The following is a 20,966-nucleotide window of genomic DNA, read 5'->3' as shown; positions in this document are numbered from 1 at the left end:
TCTGATACGATGGGCTCCTCTAGTATGATAGGACTTCGGTCTGATGTGATGGAGGACTTTTGATGTGCAGCATGTTTATTAATTTAAATTTAATTTCCGCAGGAGAGAAAATGCAAAAACATCACCATTATATTTTTCATTCCCTTCACACATCAGAGCAGCGAGGGGTGTAATATGGAAAACCGGATTCACTCATTACACGAGAGCTGTTGTGTCTTCTGTCTGCTTGGAAGACTACGACTCCCAGAATCCCCCTGGCCTTGGCTCCTATTGATGATGTCAGAGTTGTGTTGCCTCCAGGAGAAGGCATGGCTGCTGCAAAACTGCTGTCCCTGAATGGGATCTTCTGTGTCTACAAACCTAAAGGGACAACTTCTGCCCACAACCTGAATGAGCTGAAGCAGAAGCTGCTGAAAGGTAGGGGGGAGGGGATGATTATCTGTATGAATCTCCTCTTTATAGGATGTGTATTTATTATGTACCTTCCTGAAGGTCCCCCTATATGTTGTGACAACAGGAAAGTGCACAGTGCATGTGTTAGTACATTGCCATTCATTTCTAGTGATAGCCCAACACACTGAGATAATGCATGAGAACGCATGGTAATGTAGCTCTGCATGGGACACAAGAGGTGCAGGTGGGGGCTATTTTGGCCATTTTGCTGCAATGAGAGCCAATCCAGAGACCTTAATGTGCATTATAACCCACCAGAATGGAAAAGTGTCAGAGGGCCCAAGAGGTTTCCCATAGTGTGCCTATGCTTTATACCACTAATGACTCTTCTTTCTCTCAGGGACTCTATTGGGGAGAACCCTGCGCCAGGACTGCACACCTGCTGTGCCCATTATGAGGGGTTCCCACCATCTCTGCACTGACTTCCTGGGTCTCCTCACCTGCTGTGCCCTTTATGAGGGGTTCCTTACACCCCTGCACTGAGTTCCTGGGTCTGCACACTTTCTGTGTCCTTTATGAGGGGTTCCCACCATCTCTGCACTAAGTACCCAGGTCTGTACACCTGCTGTGCCCATTATGAGGGGGTTTCTGGGTCTGTACACCTGCTGTGCCCATTATGAGGGGGTTTCTGGGTCTGTACACCTGCTGTGCCCATTATGAGGGGGTTTCTGGGTCTGTACACCTGCTGTGCCCATTATGAGGGGGTTTCTGGGTCTGTACACCTGCTGTGCCCATTATGAGGGGGTTTCTGGGTCTGCACATCTGCTGTGCCCATTATGAAGAGTTCCCTGCACTGAGTTATTATTATTTATTATACAGTATTTATAAAGCGCCAATAGTTCGCTCAGCGCTGTACATTACAAAGGGGGACAGAACATGTGACAGAACAATACCAATACAATGCAAAACATGAGGGGATCGAGGGCCCTGCTCTTTCAAGCTTACAATCTAGTTCCCGGGTCTGCACACCTGCTGTGCCCATTATGAGGGGTTCCCAGGTCTGCACACCTGCTGTGCCCATTATGAGGGGTTCCCGGGTCTGCACACCTGCTGTGCCCATTATGAGGGGTTCCCACCATCTCTGCACTGAGTTCCTGGGTCTCCTCACCTGCTGTGCCCTTTATGAGGGGTTTCTTACATCCCTGCACTGAGTTCCTGGGTCTGCACACCTCCTGTGTCCCTGTATGAGAGGTTCCCACCATCTCTGCACTAAGTACCCAGGTCTGTACACCTGCTGTACCCATTATGAGGTGTTCCCGGGTCTGCACACCTGCTGTGCCCATTATGAGGGGGTTTCTGGGTCTGTACACCTGCTGTGTCCATTATGAGGGGGTTTCTGGGTCTGCACATCTGCTGTGCCTATTATGAGGGGGTTTCTGGGTCTGTACACCTGCTGTGCCCATTATGAGGGGGTTTCTGGGTCTGCACATCTGCTGTGCCCATTATGAGGGGGTTTCTGGGTCTGTACACCTGCTGTGCCCATTATGAAGAGTTCCCTGCACTGAGTTATTATTATTTATTATACAGTATTTATAAAGCACCAATAGTTCGCTCAGCGCTGTACATTACAAAGGGGGACAGAACATGTGACAGAACAATACCAATACAATGCAAAACATGAGGGGATTGAGGGCCCTGCTCTTTCGAGCTTACAATCTAGTTCCCGGGTCTGCACACCTGCTGTGCCCATTATGAGGGGTTCCCAGGTCTGCACACCTGCTGTGCCCATTATGAGGGGTTCCCAGGTCTGCACACCTGCTGTGCCCATTATGAGGGGTTCCCGGGTCTGCACACCTGCTGTGCCCATTATGAAGGGTTCCCACCATCTCTGCACTGAGTTCCTGGGTCTCCTCACCTGCTGTGCCCTTTATGAGGGGTTTCTTACATCCCTGCACTGAGTTCCTGGGTCTGCACACCTCCTGTGTCCCTGTATGAGAGGTTCCCACCATCTCTGCACTAAGTACCCAGGTCTGTACACCTGCTGTACCCATTATGAGGTGTTCCCGGGTCTGCACACCTGCTGTGCCCATTATGAGGGGGTTTCTGGGTCTGTACATCTGCTCTGCCCATTATGAGGAGTTCCCACCATCCCTGCACTGAGTTCCCGTGTCCGCACACCTGCTGTGCCCATTATGAGGGGTTTCCGGGTCTGCACATCTGCTGTGCCTTTTATGAGGGGTTCCCACCATCTCTGCACAGGGTCCCCGGGTCTGCCCACCTGCTGTGCCCATTTTGAGGGGTTCCCTACACCGCTGCACTGAGTTCTTGGGTCTGCACACCTGCTGTGCCCTTTTATCAGGGGTTCCCACCATCTCTGCACTGAGTTCCTGGGTCTGCACATCTGCTGTGCCATTTATGAGGGGTTCACACCATCTCTGCACTGAGTTCTTGGATCTGTACACCTGCTGTGCCCATTATGAGGGGTTCCCGGGTCTGTACACCTGCTGTGCCCATTATGAGGGGTTCCCGGGTCTGCACACCTGCTGTGCCCATTATGAGGGGTTCCCAGGTCTGCACACCTGCTGTGCCCATTATGAGGGGTTCCCGGGTCTGCACACCTGCTGTGCCCATTATGAGGGGTTCCCAGGTCTGCATACCTGCTGTGCCCATTATGAGGGGTTCCCGGGTCTGCACACCTGCTGTGCCCATTATGAGGGGTTCCCGGGTCTGCACACCTGCTGTGCCCATTATGAGGGGTTCCCGGGTCTGCACACCTGCTGTGCCCATTATGAGGGGTTCCCGGGTCTGCACACCTGCTGTGCCCATTATGAGGGGTTCCCAGGTCTGCACACCTGCTGTGCCCATTATGAGGGGTTCCCAGGTCTGCACACCTGCTGTGCCCATTATGAGGGGTTCCCAGGTCTGCATACCTGCTGTGCCCATTATGAGGGGTTCCCGGGTCTGCACACCTGCTGTGCCCATTATGAGGGGTTCCCGGGTCTGCACACCTGCTGTGCCCATTACGAGGGGTTCCCGGGTCTGCATACCTGCTGTGCCCATTACGAGGGGTTCCCGGGTCTTCACACCTGTTGTGCCCATTATGATGGGTTTCCGGGTCTGCACACCTGCTGTGCCCATTATGAGGTGTTCCTGGGTCTGCACACCTGCTGTGCCCATTATGAGGGGGTTTCTGGGTCTGTACATCTGCTCTGCCCATTATGAGGAGTTCCCACCATCCCTGCACTGAGTTCCCGTGTCCGCACACCTGCTGTGCCCATTATGAGGGGTTCCCGGGTCTGCACATCTGCTGTGCCTTTTATGAGGGGTTCCCACCATCTCTGCACAGGGTCCCTGGGTCTGCCCACCTGCTGTGCCCATTTTGAGGGGTTCCCTACACCGCTGCACTGAGTTCTTGGGTCTGCACACCTGCTGTGCCCTTTTATCAGGGGTTCCCACCATCTCTGCACTGAGTTCCTGGGTCTGCACATCTGCTGTGCCATTTATGAGGGGTTCACACCATCTCTGCACTGAGTTCTTGGATCTGTACACCTGCTGTGCCCATTATGAGGGGTTCCCGGGTCTGTACACCTGCTGTGCCCATTATGAGGGGTTCCCGGGTCTGCACACCTGCTGTGCCCATTATGAGGGGTTCCCGGGTCTGCATACCTGCTGTGCCCATTATGAGGGGTTCCCGGGTCTGCATACCTGCTGTGCCCATTATGAGGGGTTCCCGGGTCTGCACACCTGCTGTGCCCATTATGAGGGGTTCCCGGGTCTGCACACCTGCTGTGCCTATTATGAGGGGTTCCCGGGTCTGCATACCTGCTGTGCCCATTATGAGGGGTTCCCGGGTCTGCACACCTGTTGTGCCCATTATGAGGGGTTCCCGGGTCTGCACACCTGTTGTGCCCATTATGAGGGGTTCCTGGGTCTGCACACCTGTTGTGCCCATTATGAGGGGGTTCCCGGGTCTGCACACCTGCTGTGCCCATTATGAGGGGTTCCCGGGTCTGCACACCTGCTGTGCCCATTATGAGGGGTTCCCGGGTCTGCACACCTGCTGTGCCCATTATGAGGGGTTCCCGGGTCTGCATACCTGCTGTACCTATTATGAGGGGTTCCCACCATCTCTGCACTGAGTTCCCGGGTCTGTACACCTGCTGTGCCCATTATGAGTTCCTGGGTTTGCACAACTGTTGTGTACATTGTGAGAGGTTCCAACCGTCCTTGCTGAAGTTTTTACTTGTATAATGGAAAATGTAACCGGAGTAGCTGTAACACAGAAATGTGGGCAGGTACAATCCATACAAGTAGGCCAGAGACATCTAGGATAGGGAGGAAAGAGCTAACAGATGCTGGAGGTTCTCCAGCCTGCATTCCTCTAACTTTGAATACTTTTGACTTATGAACCATGGATCTGGAAAAGGTATTCAGATTGGAATCCTTTCAAGTCTTTCTGGACTCCAACCTATCCTTCCAGCCCCAAGTCCAATCTTTAACAAACTCGTGCAGACTCCACCTCCGCAACATCGCCAAAATCCGCACGTTCCTAACCCCAGAAACCACTAAACAGCTCATCCACTCCCTCATCATATCACGACTCGACTACTGCAACTCCCTCCTCACTGGCCTGCCTCGCCGCTGGCTATCCCCGCTTCAGTTGATCCTGAATACGGCTGCCAGACTCATTCACCTTTCCAACCGCTCCATTTCCGCCACCCCCCTCTGCCAATCCCTCCACTGGCTTCCGATTGCGCAACGGATCAAATTTAAAATCCTAACACTGACGTACAAAGCTGTCCACCATACTGCCCCGAACTACATCACTGACCTAATATCCAAGTACCGCCCAGCACGCACACTCCGCTCCTCACAAGACCTCCTTCTCTCTAGTTCCCTGGTCTCCTCCTCCCATGCCCGCCTCCAGGACTTCTCCAGGGTGTCACCCATCCTCTGGAACTCCCTGCCCCAACCTATCAGATTATCACCTACTCTCCTCTCCTTTAGGCGCACCCTGAAAACCCATCTCTTCAGGGAAGCCTACCTCACCCCTTGCTAACTTGCTGACCTCCTCCACTCTTCCTACCACTCCATCCCCCACAGCTATCTCCTCCTGTACCACTATCCCATCCCTTCTAGATTGTAAGCTCGAAAGAGCAGGGCCCTCGATCCCCTCATGTTTTGCATTGTATTGGTATTGTTCTGTCACATGTTCTGTCCCCCTTTGTAATGTACAGCGCTGAGTGAACTATTGGCGCTTTATAAATACTGTATAATAATAATAATAATAAAGTCTGTACCTTTTGTTTAAAGCAAGACACAGCCAGGAATAATACAATGGTCTACAATACACACAAGGCTTACAGGAGTGGAGCCAGACAATGGCAGGAGTATCTCCACTGGAATCTCTGAGAGAGAGAAACTTATAATAGAAGAACTCATCCCTCCAGACTCCACCTATAACCTAAATATCACCTTTAGGATGGAGAGCCTTTTTAAACCTCTGATACCATTAGAGGACATTGTGAACTCACTGTGCTTGTCTCCAACTTGCAGAGGCCGGTCTAAAGGAACATGGGAAAAGGAGGAAGCAGACGCTAAAACTTGGACATGGCGGAACCCTGGATAGCACTGCCTCCGGCGTGCTGGGTGAGCATCTGCAGGGGGGATTTTGGATGAATCGGGCTGCAAAGAATTTATACAGAGTTTGTAGATAGTGGGTATAATTGTACCCACCTATAGGGGACTGGAGGGGCGCCACACTGAATATGGAATAGTCTCACGTGCCCTCCACTAGGGCTACAGACTGGAAGTGGGCTGTGTGCAGGAAAATGATTTCCCCTCTGGTTTAGGCTAGGTTCACACCTATGCAGTTTGCATTTGAGCCATTTCCACATTGCATTTTGTGTTGCGTTTTTTTTTTTATTATTATTATTTATCTTGTTGCTAGGCAGATTTAAAAAGCAAAAATGCACTACATGCTTTTCTGCAGCATTTCCATTGAAGTTTATAGAACCAAAAACGCAACTTCAATAAAGTCCCTGACCCTTTCCTAAAAAACGCACTGGGTGAAAATGCGAAGATGTGACCGTGTTCTATAGGAAATCATGTTAAGTGGACTGTACTGCGTTTTGTGGAAAACACTTAGGTGTGAACCTGCGGTTAAGGCCTGTGTGAAAATCTTTGGGTGGGAGCAGCCAGTGGCCAGACTTCCAGCATCACAATAGATCCAAAACAGGGATGGTTCAACTTCACTGCCACTGGACTGGCATGTAAAGGCAAAAAGAGAGCGAGATAGAGAGAGGATGGCAGCTTCCATGTGAGGCTTTTTACACATTCTACCTCCTTCCCTTTTGGAAGAAACCTGTCATGAGAAGAACGGAAATCCTGCCATTGCTGACCACCTTCTGAAAATGCCTGATGTCTGGATTTCATACTTTCTGAGACTGCATTCACACTACAACGTTTTCAAAACTGTGCTAAAACACGTGTTGCGCATGCGCTACTATTCAGTGTTAATGGCAAAACAGATGCACGTTTTTCACGTAAAAAATGTGTGAAGCTCAAAACGGTGTCTGAACTACTTTGCCATGGATAGGGCAGCCCATGGAAATAAAAGGGCTTCCCTATGCGTGTAGCGTGACAAAAAAAAATGCGAATATGCGCGACATATGGCATTTTAACTTCATTATGGCTTTGTCATTGCCCAGGTCAGTGAACCAAGAAGCGCTGGGCTCTAAGGCCGGTCATACATGGCTCGATTTTCAAACTATTTTTCGTTCGATAATTGGACGATTTTTGCTCTGTTAGTGGAGCAATGGCACCGGCCGATTTTCGTGGTTCCTCCCCATTTCGTTTATCGGGCATGCTGGAAAATTTGTGTCAAAACGACCGATTTTCGAAATCACTGGTGGCACCATCGGATTACAGATGAACAATGTTTTCAATTGTCAATTGAAAAATCGTTCGGATTTCGACCCATGAATGGCCTGCTTTAGGGATAGATTTACTAAAACTGGGGCGCTTAGAATTTGGTGCAGCTGTGTATGGTAGCCAATGAGCATCTAGCTTCAGCACATTAAATTATGCTTTGTCAATAAAAGCTGGAAGCTGATTGGTTTCTATGCAGAGCTGCACCAGATTTTGCACTCTCCAGTTTTAGTAAATCAACCCCATGAGTGTCAGCATGCCAGCCAGGCACCTAGCATTTTCAGGAAGTCCGCTCTGGCAGTCCCTGTGTTTTTATTCATTAGACAGATTATCTTTAGGCTCTGACAGGCTGAAGAATCTGCCCATGTTTTATGTGGCTCTAGGTGTATACAGGGCATTGGTGGATTCCACTCGCCCCTCAACCTCTCCTGTTCTCTTTATGCAGTGGTTGGCATCGGAGACGGGACAAAAATGTTGGGTACCATGCTGAGTGGGAGCAAGGTAAGCCGTGTATGAATATTTAATTACTGTTTCTGGTTTTTAATTCTATATGGTCATAGGAGCTGCTTTATTTGTTCATTACATATGCAGATTCTGCTTCCTGCTTAGTAATGCTACACAGTGATTGTGGCTTGCAGATCCTCCTATATCACTGTAAATATAGCAGACAAGGTCTGCCTAATCTCCAATAGATACTCTGCAGTCTCTAATCATGAGAAACACTTGCCCTGTGCTTGATAGACTGTTCTTTGCCCGGGCTTTAGGGCTCCATGTAGATGGCACACTTCTGAACGATGGAAACTGACTGCTGGAAAACGTAGGTTAAAAACATCTGTTTAGCTGCGTTTGCATACTGCGTTTATGCGCATTTATGAGTGTTTGTGTTTTAGAAGCATTTTTTAAAGATAACCTCAGGAGACCTTCCAAAATGCCCAGAATGCACTGAAAAATAGTAAAAAACGAACTATTTCAGACATTTTGAGAAGAATAGAGAGAGCAGAAGCAGAGAGAGCAGCAGTGGTTGAGATTAGCTGTGTTTTTTTTTTTTGTGGTGTTTGGATGTGTTCCGGCTCATTTCTGTGCAGAAATTATTGCAGCAGTGTCTAACATATTTTCTTTCATGCAAAACCTTAAAGTATGGTGTACCGGGTCCATTTGAGTTCCGGGAAAACACTTTGCATGCATTTTTCATGATGAAAAAAGACTCTGGACAGCATCTGAAAATGGAAGAGTTAAAAACAATTGCAAACGCTTATAAACGCAGTTGGCCGCGTTTACTGGCGTTTGAAACGCTGATAAAATCAACGTTTTGAATGCAAGTTTTCTGCATTCAAAAAAACAACTGTAAACTCAACTGCCTGTAAACGACTGTAAACAACTATGTGTACATAGACACATAGGAAAATATTAGGGAGAGTTCAGGGGCTGCTGAATAAAACGCTGAACAGCTCCTGAACGTCAGTTTATCAGTTGCAGTGTACATGAACCCTAAGGCAGCTCAAGTTTATTGTTCATGACAAACAAGAGGGACTTAGTATTCAAAAATAAAAATGTGATTTCGAAGTGCAGGCGTGTGATGTGTGAATTTTAATGACAGCTCCACTTGAAGTCAGAATATCAGTTTAGACAGATTACAGTTCTGGACGGAGCAATTGCTGCGTCTGAAAGGATTGAGCTCCCAGGCAGTCTTTCATCTTTTCCTGTTTTCCGTAATCCTCTCTCGTACTTTGTAAAAGCCCCTTTTGGCTGCCCACAGATGAAAGGTGGAGGTTGCCAGGGTTGTGGTCGATTCCTCAGCGCTGCGCTAATGGTGCTGGTCACAGAAAATGCATTACAGGGCAGGTGACATACAGAGGCTGCAGCGTGGTAACTGTGGGGAGGGGGGATTTGCTTGTTAAACATCTTACATGGTGAGAGCTGTGCAGGGAAATTCCTTTCCTACTTCGCTGGCTGTCTCAGAAATGTTCTGGTCGTGGAAGTGACAGTACAGATCATGCATCAAGCTTGCTGGCTGAAGAGATGAAGGTATGTGCAGACTTCAAATTACTTACTGTACTGTATATCCACTATTAAAGGATAAGTTCACCTTTTATGGAAAAAATAATAAAATCACATATTTTAATAGAAAAAAAAATGTGTAGTCATTATTTTTTCCTGCAGGCGCCTGGAAAGCATTGCATTTGCGATCCGTAGATCACGCGTGCAATGTGGGACCTTGCAGACATGTCCTCTGGCTTCCAGCCTGTACCTCTGTATGGACTTTCTGTTTGTAAAACAGGGGACATGTCCGTGCACTACGAGAGCACTCATTAGCACCCCCACAGCCCATTGATACTACAAGTCTGTCTGCCATGCTGTCTTCATCCTGGCCAGTTTATCAATAGTGTTTAGATCCCCGACGTCACCATCTTAGCTGTGGGAGTCTGCTGTGACTACTTGCTGTTGGCTTCCCACTGCACATGTGCAAGGTCGCACTGTCGGATTGGTCCTGCGGCCTCCTGGGAAATGTGACGAGTCGCAGAAGGTTGGGGTAGAGTGGGACAAACTTATAGAATTCTCACCTAGGCAAGAATTGTCGAGGGGGGTGGGTTGGTAGGGCGGATTAGCGCTACTCTCAATTTTAAGTGAAGATCTGCTAGCACAGTAGAAGTATAGGCAAAACATTTTTTTTTTTTTTATTTTGGATAGGGCATATAACCCCTGTCAGAATTATTTTCACCATCTGTGTCCCATTGCGGAAATTTCCCTTCACTTCCTGTCCCATAGCCAAAAAGGAAGTGAGAGGAAATCTCTGCAAATTAAAGGGAATTCCTTGGGGACCCCCACCAGGTCACCAAAACTAGTATCCCCATTGGAAGATTTCCCCTCTGTTACTTTTCTGGGGACGATCCAAAATTTGGGATTTTTTTTTTTTACTTTCAATGATGATGGTAAACAGGACAAATAGAGATGGCGAATCTCCTTAATGGGGGCACAGAGAGAAAAAATGTTAAAGTGTAGTTCCACTCTTTTTTTGTATTGTCCTTCTGTTCATACTGTTCCTGTTGTGTCCTTCATGATTAGGATAATCATATATTGTTTTTAATTTTACAAATACCTGTAAATAATGTGTAAAAATGGCACTTCCGGCCCCGGCCGCCTAGGCGATGACATATTTAGGTGATTTGCAGTGTCTCCTGGGATTTGGGTCTTGTATCCCAGGAGTCCTTTGGATCTCTAGTTGCTGACTATCGTGTTAACGCAAAACTGGAAATGACGCGAATGGGAGGAGTTTGGCGCCATTTTACCAGAGACCTATCTGTGGGGAGGAAGTGCAACAACTGTGCTGTGGACTTTGCTAAGCTATGTAAACTGTACATTCGCAGAGTGTGTATATTGCGCGATCTGTTAATGTAATTTGGGCACTTTGGTGCGGTAATTATCTTTTGTCTGTGCGTTGTGATTTTTGACTCTGATGTGGTCACCACACTTGCCTTCCCTGTGGTGTGTTTTGATTTACAGGTTGCCATAATGGGGCGGGAACGTCCGCCATCCCCGCCATTGTTATGGCAGCCTGTTGTATACATATATATATATATAATTTGATGTGGATGAGGGAATCACTCACGCAGATCTATCGTATGCTGCTGACGAGGAGCCCTCCCTTCCATCAGAATACAATGGTCAGTGTTGGAGTAAATATACAAATGCAGTGAGCGCTCTCAATAGTTAGCGGCTGAACACTCAAGGAAAAACACATAAAAAGTCCCAAGGAATATGTATATAGAAAATGCAGCGCTATCTGGTATTGTTATGCTATAGGCAATTACGATGATGTCAGCACATAAGTGAAGAAAATATTAAATGCAAATGAATAAATATATGGAATAAAATAAGTCACAGTCAAAAGAAAGTGCTCGCTGATTCCCAGTGCAGATGGTAGAAATGCACACTAACCAGAAGCGTATTGGTAATACGCATGTGTATAAAATATCCTGAAGATTCCCCTCTCTTTTCTGGTCTGATCATGGGCAGGAGCTGGAAAATGTAAAGATGAAGCGCTCTCGTGTGGAGAAGATGAGGTCCAGCAGGTCAGAGAAATCTTTACAGAGATGTAGTTCCCCCTTTCGGGAGCTGGTACAGGGATCACTCTGGGGCTGCAAAAGTTGAAAAGGCTTGCAACTCTCTCAGACATGACTTGTCTGTTGCCACCTATAGCCAGCTGTACTGATCATTTGGGAAAAACCCAACAGGCTGGTTGTAAACAAATCAAGCGATTTATTGAACCGGCTGAATTTCAATCCATGTATGGCCAACTTAAGAAACTGACCGGATCATATATAAAATATTGAACAGCCAGAACCAAACGTTATATTGGGTCTCACTGTCCGTATCTGGCTCTTGTTACCTGCAAATAGAAGGAGCGTCCATATTTGTGAGATCTGGTTGTGACCACGCTTGGTTGTATCTAATACAGGTGACATCGGCCACAGCCTAGGAAGAGAAACGTTTAGCCTGCGCAGCCTCTTTTGTGCAGGAGATTTATGTAACTGAAATTCATTTTGGCATCAGGCCTTCCTGACTTAGACGTAAATGCTACAGAAGTTTAGCCACTGTTGTACTATTTTTTTTCCCCTCCTCTTCTCCTCTATTCAGGAATACAGTGTGATTGGTGAGCTGGGGAAGGAAACTGACACTCTGGACGACTCAGGGACTGTGACAGAAGAGAAACCTTATGGTATGGGCTGCACTTTTAAAGTAGATGCAAACACAGTCACTAAAATCACAAATTATTTATAATTTTTAACATGCTATTGTAACTTTAAAAATATTTTTTTATTTATATTCAGCTTTCAGTAAAATAATAACTGGTGGTCTGATGTGAAGGTCAATTTTAGGCAGGTCTTGTTATAGGGTGACAACTGTCTGTCTTTGTCTGTCAATTGTGCTCTTGTATTGTTACCCTTTCACACAGACCTCCTATTTGTCACCTTTTTACATAGATCTCCCATAGAAACAGCAAGTGGCTGTTTCAACACACATTACCCAGGTCTACTGAAGTCACCAACAGGAAACCCATTCTAAGAAAATCCATGCAGACATTGCTGCAGTGCATTTAGACAGGAAGGGTCTGCATAGAAGCTGATCTTTTTATTAGCAAAGACATGTCGCAGAATACATTTTGGCCTAAATTTATGACAAAATTAGATTTTTTTTTTTGCATTTTCTTCTACTGGACATGTTTAATAGCAATATTGTTTTTTTTTCTCAAAAATGTTGGGTTTTTTTGCTTATAGTGCAAAAAATAAAATGCACAGACAATCAAATACCACCGAAAGAAAGCTCAATTCGTGGGGAAAAAGGACGTAAATTTCATTTGGACGCAGAGTTGCATGACCACGAAATTGTCAAAGTAACGCAGCGCCGTAATGCAAAAAATGACCTGGTCATGAAGGGGGGGAAATCCTCAGGAGGGCAAGTGGTTAAACACTGTCTTATTTGCAAAACATTTTTCTTATACCATATAAAAATATTAGCATTCTGTCAAAAAAGAGACTGCTAAAGGAGGAGAGGCTGGAACATCATAATGAATAATAATGTTGCCCAGATGGTCCTAAGACTAAAACAAAAAAAATAAAAATAAAGTGCATTGTTCAGCCTCTGGAAATACAGAATTTATTTTTATGTACTACTCAGCAGTTTTTATTATTAAGACCTTGGCATCAATGAACTATTGGAGGCACAGAGAGTGAGAAATTCTGGCTAACAAATTGGGTTGTTTTACTAAAACTGCATGGTGCAAAATCTGGTGCAGCCAATCAGCGTCCGGGTTTTATTGTCGAAGCTGAATTGAACAAGCTGAGGTTACACGCTGATTGGCTACCATGCCAGATACCAATAGATTCTGAGTGCTCCAGTTTTAGTAAATCAAGTCCATTGTGTGGGAAAGTCGCAACAAATTATCTATTACAGAACACTGATCTCAGTTTATAAGTTCTGAGCCATCTGCCACTTGGCACACTGATGTGTTTTTTCTGTCCACGGAAATTGAAAGCAATCTTTTCAATTTCAAATCATATTTCTGTGAAATGTTGCGAATAGGAATTTTCTATTTTTGGCATACATATTGCATTCCACGGGACCATATATTGTACTTCATTGTTTAACCTGTGTGCTAGTAAAATGTAGCAATCTGCTCTATTCTGATGTTTGTTGTGCCTGCTGTGTGGCAACTGAGAACTCCAGCAATTGTTATATGAGAAGCACACATCAGTTCTGGAGATTTGTATCCTGAGTCAGCAGGGGGCGCTCCAACTCCTGCCTGCCATAGTAGGAGTGAATGTTCAGTGATGCAATTCATTACATCATTGTTTTCCATCCTCAGTCCTCAAGTACCACTAACAGGCCTTTTTTGAGAATTTCCTTTTAGATAAAATACGAGGGGCATTCAGATCAAACCGGGACTTTTAATTTTACAGGTATAAAAAGGGATGCTAGCGTGCCGGTACTACATGCAGTAGTAAGTGGAAAGTGTGTCCTATTACTGATAGGTGGCACAAATGTCGTGGGCCAGTCCAGAGAACGTTAATCAAGATGGCAGACAACAGTGTTAGTGTGTGCATGGAACAGCATGTGGAGATGAAGTTTCTTGTGAATGAAGGTGTAAAACCCACCAATATCTACAGAGGATTTTAATCACAGTACGGTGATGAGACGCTCAGCTGCAGTAAGACATTTGAATCATGCAAATGTTTCAAAGATGGCTGTACGTCTGTCAGTGACGATCCTGGCCGTGGTGGTTTCCAGCCCACAGCAGTCACTCCTGTGAACATTCAGCCCATGGAACGCCTGATCCTGGATAATCCACGCCTAACCTGTCCTGAAATTGCACAAGAGATTAATCTTTGTGGGAACGGTGAACACAATCATGAAGCGGTGAAGCAGGCTGTCCTAGGATGGTTCAGGCGTACTAACAAATCTTTCTATGCAGACACTTTCCAGGCATTAGTTAATCAGTGAGATAGGTGTATAAATATAGCAGGGGAGTATGTAAAAAAATAAATGCAGTTTCCACTCCTTGAATTTTGTTCTTTTATTATATAAACTCAAAAGTCCCAGTTTGACTTGAACGCCTCTCGTAGCTGTCATAAATACTAAGCCAGTGACACGTATTCAAAGTGGTTTTAAATCCTAAACATTTTTTACCTTCCTGCATTCCCTGCATTAAGGAAAAACATGTTTCAGTTTGTGTATCTCCCCCTCATACTTACCTGAGTCTGATCTTGATCCAGCGTAGTGCCTGTCTGCAGTGGCTCCCCCCTACTGCTGTCAGTCAAATCCTATGACAAGGGAGCAGGGGGCGAAGCCAAGCCTTGCTGTCTGTGTCTGTAGACACAGGCAGTGTGGCTCAGGATCAAGCCTGCAGGTGTGCCACAATAGGAAGCTGCTTCCTATGGTGGCACACCAGGAAAAGGAGGAGCATGGAGCACCAACTAGAGTCCAGAGAAGAGGAGTATCGGGGTCGCTCTGTGCAATGCACAGAGCAGGTAAGTATAACCGGTTTGTTATTTTAAAAGGAAAAAAAAAGACTTTTCAAACACTTTAAAGCACCTGTACAAGGTGAAGTAAATCCTGAAAATATTGAGGACTGAGGTGAGAATCTCTATGTTACATGTAATGTCACAGCGGTGGGTGACCTACACTGTGTGCACAGTTATTAGGCAAGTGAATATTTTTGACCAAATCATCATTTTTATGCATTTTGTTCAACTCCAAGCTGTATAAACTTGAATGTTTTTTAGATGTAAGGTGATGTGTATTTGTGTAATGAGGGAGGGTGTGGCCTAAGGAGATAAGCACCCTATATCAAGTTATTATGCAGCTTCTTTTCCTCAGGCAAAATGGGCCAAAAAAGAGATTAAACTGACTCTGAAAAGTCACAAATTGTACAAAGTCTTTCAGAGGGATGCAACACTTTTGAAATTGATAAGATATTGGGGTGTGATCACAGAACCATCAAACGTTTTGTTGCGGATAGTCAACAGGGTCGCAAGAAATGTGTGGGGAAAAAAAAGACGCAAATTAACTGCCAAAGATTTGAGAAGAATCTAACGTGAAGCTACCAAGAACCCATTATTCTCCATTGCTGTCATGTTCCAGAACTGCAACCTATCTGGAGTGCCCAGAAGTACAAGGTGTTCAGTGCTCAGACATTGCCAAGGTAAGGAAGACTGAAACCCGACTACAGCTGAACAAGATACATACGTTGAAGCGTCAAGACTGGACCAAGAGATATCTGAAGACAGGTTTTTCAAAAGTTTTATGGACTGATAAGATGAGTGACTCTTGACAGAGCAGATGGATGGGCTGGTGGCTAGAGCAGTAAGAGGCACAGAGCTTCACATCAACTCAGACGCCAGCAAGGTGGAGGTGGGGTACTGGTAAGGGCTGGTATTATTAAAGATGAGCTAGTTGGACCTTTTCGGGTTGAAGATGGACTCGAAATCAACTCCCAAATCTACTGCCAGTTTTTAGAATACACTTTCTTCAAGCACTGGTACAGAAAAAAGTCTGCATCTTTCAAGAAGAGCATAATATTTATGCAGGACAATGCACTGTCAGAAGTATCGAAGTATTCACTGCGTGGCTAGCCAGTAAAGGCCTTATAGCTGAAAGAATAGTGACATGGCCCCCTTCCTCACCTGACCTAAACCCTATTGAGAACTTGTGGTCCCTTCTTAAACAGGAGATTTACAGTGAAGGAAACCAGTACACCTCTCTGAACAGTGTCTAGGAGGCTGTGGTTGCTGCTGCACAAAAAGTTGATTGTCAACAGATCAAAAAACTAACAGACTCCAGGAATGGAAGGCTTATGACTGTTATTGAAAAGAAGGGTGGCTATAATGGTCACAGATTTTTTAATTGCTTATTTGTACATTTTGAGTTGCTTGTTTATTTTTTTCACTTTAATAGATGAAAATAAACAAGTGAGATGGGAAAATGTTATTTTTTTCATTTAGTTGCATAATAATTCTGCAGACTAATAATTTCCCAATAATTGTGCACACATAGATATTCTTCTAAGAAAGCCAAAACCTCACTTTTACTTTCTTAAATATTCAGGTTTGAAGTTTATTAACCAGTTCCCGCCCAGCCTATGGCCGAATGGCAGTCGGCAAAAACCCTCGTCCCTCCGGGTGGATGCCATATGGCGTCCTTTCAGGCATGCGCAGTTTGCATGCCAGCAGAGCCGAGCAGCGGCGCGATCTGTCACCGGCCGTGTACCTCGGACTTTTTTCAACACACTGCTATTATTGTGAACACAACTGTATCTCCTAAACAGTGCAAGTTTAGGAGATATTCCCTGTACCTACAGGTAAGCCTTTTTATAGGCTTGTAGCTACAAGTAGAAAAAAAAAATTCAAATTTAATATGATTGTTTTATTAGGGCTGTTTTCATTATTTTTTTAATCTGAATCCTGCTAGAGAATCCATGTTTAGGGGCTTCCTGTAATGCAGTGACTACTGTCTGTGTTTCTGCATTGTCACCCCATCACATATGCTTCCCATTATGACTACAAATAGCAATGCCATCACACAGTACACAGACATAGTCTGCTGTCACCATCCTGAGACATGCCATGCAGCCATCACTGGACTGCATGTAGACAGGAGGTGGCTACAATAAAGCTACAGGAGATCAGCAGCTCTGACATGTAACAAAGAATGAAAAAAAAAGGATTTTATGGAAAATTACATTTAGTTGTTAATGATACACAGTGCATACAGTATATCAAACCAACATCATTGATATGGAATGTACATACACTGTCTGTGTAATAAAGTGAACTCAAACCTAGATGATATTTAGAGTGGACAGTTATTTGTGACAGTCCCTCGAAATTCACTGAGGAAATGTCCCGTCTGGGTGTGAATCTCCATTCTTAGAGAATTACAGCGGTGTCTTTGTTTATTGTAGTAATAGAAAGTGGCAGCTGCTGAGTCCATTTCTAACTAGTAGAGGAAAGTTGTTAGGGGCAATTTACAGAAAATGAACAATGAAGAAAGGCTGCTTTCACACTGTGGAAAAAAAAAAGTGGTAAAAATGCTTATGCATTTTTGTTGCGGTTTCTGTGTGTTTTCAGGCTGCCTATTACCCCGCATGCACCTGTGAAACGTGGGCATGTGACTCAAAAGCACACCAAAAACACTACCACGTGTGTTTTTTGATGTGTTTTCTATTCATTTCAGTAGGGAGATGTTTTTGGTATGGTTCTTTAATCACTTGCCCTCCAGAGGATTTACCCCCCTTCCTGACCAGGCCATTTTTTGCGATACGGCACTGCGTTACTTTACTGAAAATTGCGCAGTCATGCAATGCTGTACATAATTTTAATTTTATGTCTTTTTTTTTCTCACAAATAGAAGTTTCTTTCTGTAGTATTTGACCACCTCTGTGGTTTTTATTTTTTGAACTATAAACAAAAAGACAATTTTTTTAAAACAAAAAACTATTTTTTTTACATTTTGCTATAAAACCTATCCAATAAAACATTTTTTTAAAAAATCAAAAAATTTCTTCATAAATGTAGGCCAAAATGTATTCTGCTACATGTCTTTGCTAAAAAAAGATCCTAATAATTGTATATTAATTGGCTTACATGAAAGTTATAGCATCTACAAATGGTAGTGTGTATATATACTGGAATTTTTTATATATACAGCGCTGAGCGAACTATTGGCGCTTTATAAATACTGTATAATAATAATAATTATATATATATATATATATATATATACTAGTAATGGGAGCGATCAGCAACTTATAGCGGGACTGTGGTTGGCATTCTGACACTGGGGGGGAACTGACTAACAGCCACTGACATCCCCAGTGACACTAATACAGTGATCAGTTCTAATAAAAAGCACTGACATTGTACTAATGACACTGGGCAGGAAGGGGTTAACATCTGGAGCGATCAAAGGATTAACAGTGCGCTGTGCTGTGTTGTGTCGTGTCCATGCTGACAGGAGAGGGATCTGTGTTGTTTACACACAGGTCTCTATCCTGTCAGCTTTGCCGACGATCACCAACTGTCAACTGGAAATCACCAGCCGGGACCCGGTGATTGACATCCCCAGCCGCCAATAGCGCAACGGGTAGGGCGGCACACGCATACGCCCCCTATATGTGATTTTGTGCAGCCATGCCATCCTGTAGCAGTACTTTTGCTATAGGGTGGCAAGCAAGCAGTTAACACGCACCAAAAATGCAGGAAGCAGGACTTTTAAAAATGCAACCAATTTTGGTGTGAAGAGTTCCATAGGATTTAAAGGGATGCATTTTTCTTCTGCTTTTTATTTAACTGAAAAACTGATCAGTGTGAAAGGGCCCAAATAGAATACAGAACAATTCAGAAATCTCCTGTCTTCCCATCCAGCTAGCCATCACTGAGAAGCCAGATGTGTTTGTAACACGCTGATGTCACACTTCTGATCCTGTTATTGGGAAAAAGTCACTGGATCTCTAAAATGTACAGAGAGAATGATGGATGAACTACACTGTGTCCTGCATATCTATCTATCTATCGATCTGTCTGCAGTGCTTTGAAAAAGTATACATACACCTTGAAATTTTCCACATTTTGTAATTTTACAAACAAAAACATAAATGTGTTTTATTGGGATTTTATGTGATAAACCAACAATGGAAATGTTTTTCAATTTTTTTTACAAATATCTGAAAAGTGTAGCATGCATTTGTATTCAGCCACCTTTACTCTGATACCCCTAACTAAAATCTAGTGGAACCAATTGTCTTCAGAAGTCACCTAATAAGTAAATAAGAGTCCACCTGTGTGTAATTTAATCTCAGTATATATACAGCTGTTCTGTGAAGCCCTCAGAGGTTTGTTAGAGAACATTCGTGAACAAACAGCATCATGAAGGCCAATGAACACACCAGACAGGTCAGGGATAAAGTTGTGGCGAAGTGTAAAGCAGAGTTAGGTTATATAAAAATATACCAAGCTTTGAACATGTCACAAATTACTGTTCAATCCATCATCGGAAAATGGAAAGAGTATAGCACAACTGCAAACCTAACAAGACTTGGCCGACCACCTGAACTGACAGGCCGGGCAAGGAGAGCAATAATCAGAGAAGCAGCCAAGAGGCCCATGGTAACTTTGGAGGAGATGCAGAGATCCACAGCTCAGGTGGGAGAATCTGTCCAAAGGACAACAAGAAAGCCATAAGAAGACCCGTTTGCAGTTTCTGTTCACAGACGCTCTCCATCCAATCTGACAGAGCTTGAGCTATTTTGCAAAGAAGAATGGGCAAAAATGTCCCTCTCTAGATGTGCAAAAAACGTCCAGCTGGAATTGCAGTGACAAGTGTTTCTACAAAGTATTGACTCCGGGGTGGGGGGGGATGGGGCTGAATACAATGCACGCCACACTTTTCACAGATTTATTTGTCAAAAATGTTGAAAACCATTTATCATTGTCTTTCCACTTCACAATTATGTGCCACTTTGTGTTGGTCTATCACATAAAACCTGAATAAAATACATTTACCTTTTTGGTTGTAACATGACAAAATGTGGAAAATTTCAAGGGGTATGAATACTTTTTCAAAGCACTGTATCTATCTATCCCTCCCCCTTCCCCTGTATCTCTGTGCGTCCATTCCTAAATATTTAGTAATAGTTTTTTTCCCCCTCTAGATCACATCACTAGAAAGGACCTGGAGAAGGTGCTGAAGACATTTACAGGAAACATCATGCAGGTCCCTCCGCTGTATGTGTATCTCTACTGTATGAGAGAAAAAAAGGGCTGGGATTGCTGACTACTTCTGCAAATGCCAGTTGCCTGGCTGTCTTGTTAATACTCTGGCTTAAGGAGGACCTTTACTCTCAAAAGGAAGCTTTGCTTCCTGCAACCTCCCCATCCTACGCAGTACAAAAAGACAGTATTTTTTTTCCTTAGTTTTTATTTCTATACAGTCCTGCTCCCTACTGTCATTTTTGGCTAGGTGAGCTGAAGTGTCCCCGCTCCCACATCCTCTTGGGTTGTTTGAATCGCATATCCAGGAGCAGGGGGCTTTCAATGGCCTGGTGCATGTCATTGGGGACTAGCTGAAGCAACTCAAACAAGTCAGCTCTGCTCCTGATGATGTCAGAGGCGGGGGGGAGGAATTCGGTCAGTTCAGCAGGGGCCGTGCCAATTTCAATCAATGTGTGCTCAATCTAATAATCAACTTTTGTTGAATGGCCTTGTTGGAACATTTTTCTTGATCAGCAGCTGCAGTCAATAGGCTGCAGCTGCTGAACACTGTATTCTTACAGCAGAGAAGTGCCTGCTGTCAGAATTCATTAACAGAGCAGCAAGGAGGATTCCTCCATCCACCTCACTTTCAATTGCTGGCTGATCAAAAAATGTTATCAATTTTTGGCCAGGCCTAGTTAGCTGTGACCATAGATTTCCATTTAGCTATTTTTCTGCTGGTCTTTTTTTAACTGCTATTTCTTTTACTGGTAATATTCTTTTTTGTTTTATAAAAAGAAAATGTGCAAAATGGAAAAAAGGGCCTTTTATCATTTGCAAATAATTTGCCATTCTTTGTTCCAGAAATATAATTTAGGTGTCATTTTAAACAGAGGA

The 20,966-nt window shown here is 44.5% G+C and overlaps 1 protein-coding gene across 1 annotated transcript in view; it reads left to right on the top strand.

Moving 5' to 3' along the window:
- Nucleotides 1-259: 259 nt before the first annotated feature.
- TRUB1 (TruB pseudouridine synthase family member 1) overlaps nucleotides 260-20,966 on the top strand; it is a 36,340-nt gene continuing 15,633 nt past the window's right edge. The window contains exons 1-5 of the mRNA XM_089653037.1: nucleotides 260-417; nucleotides 5,950-6,042; nucleotides 7,769-7,824; nucleotides 11,959-12,040; nucleotides 20,030-20,102. Coding sequence (XP_089509163.1) covers nucleotides 309-417; nucleotides 5,950-6,042; nucleotides 7,769-7,824; nucleotides 11,959-12,040; nucleotides 20,030-20,102 — 413 coding nt within the window. The 5' untranslated portion in view covers nucleotides 260-308. The remainder of the gene's footprint in view (nucleotides 418-5,949; nucleotides 6,043-7,768; nucleotides 7,825-11,958; nucleotides 12,041-20,029; nucleotides 20,103-20,966) is intronic.

This window comes from Staurois parvus, unplaced genomic scaffold, assembly GCF_062004578.1.
Source record: "Staurois parvus isolate SC_StPar_1 unplaced genomic scaffold, SC_StPar_1.0 ptg000697l, whole genome shotgun sequence".
Taxonomy (NCBI): domain Eukaryota; kingdom Metazoa; phylum Chordata; class Amphibia; order Anura; family Ranidae; genus Staurois; species Staurois parvus.
The sequence above is the reverse complement of the archived record's forward strand: the minus strand, read 5'-3'. Positions and strand labels throughout refer to the sequence as shown.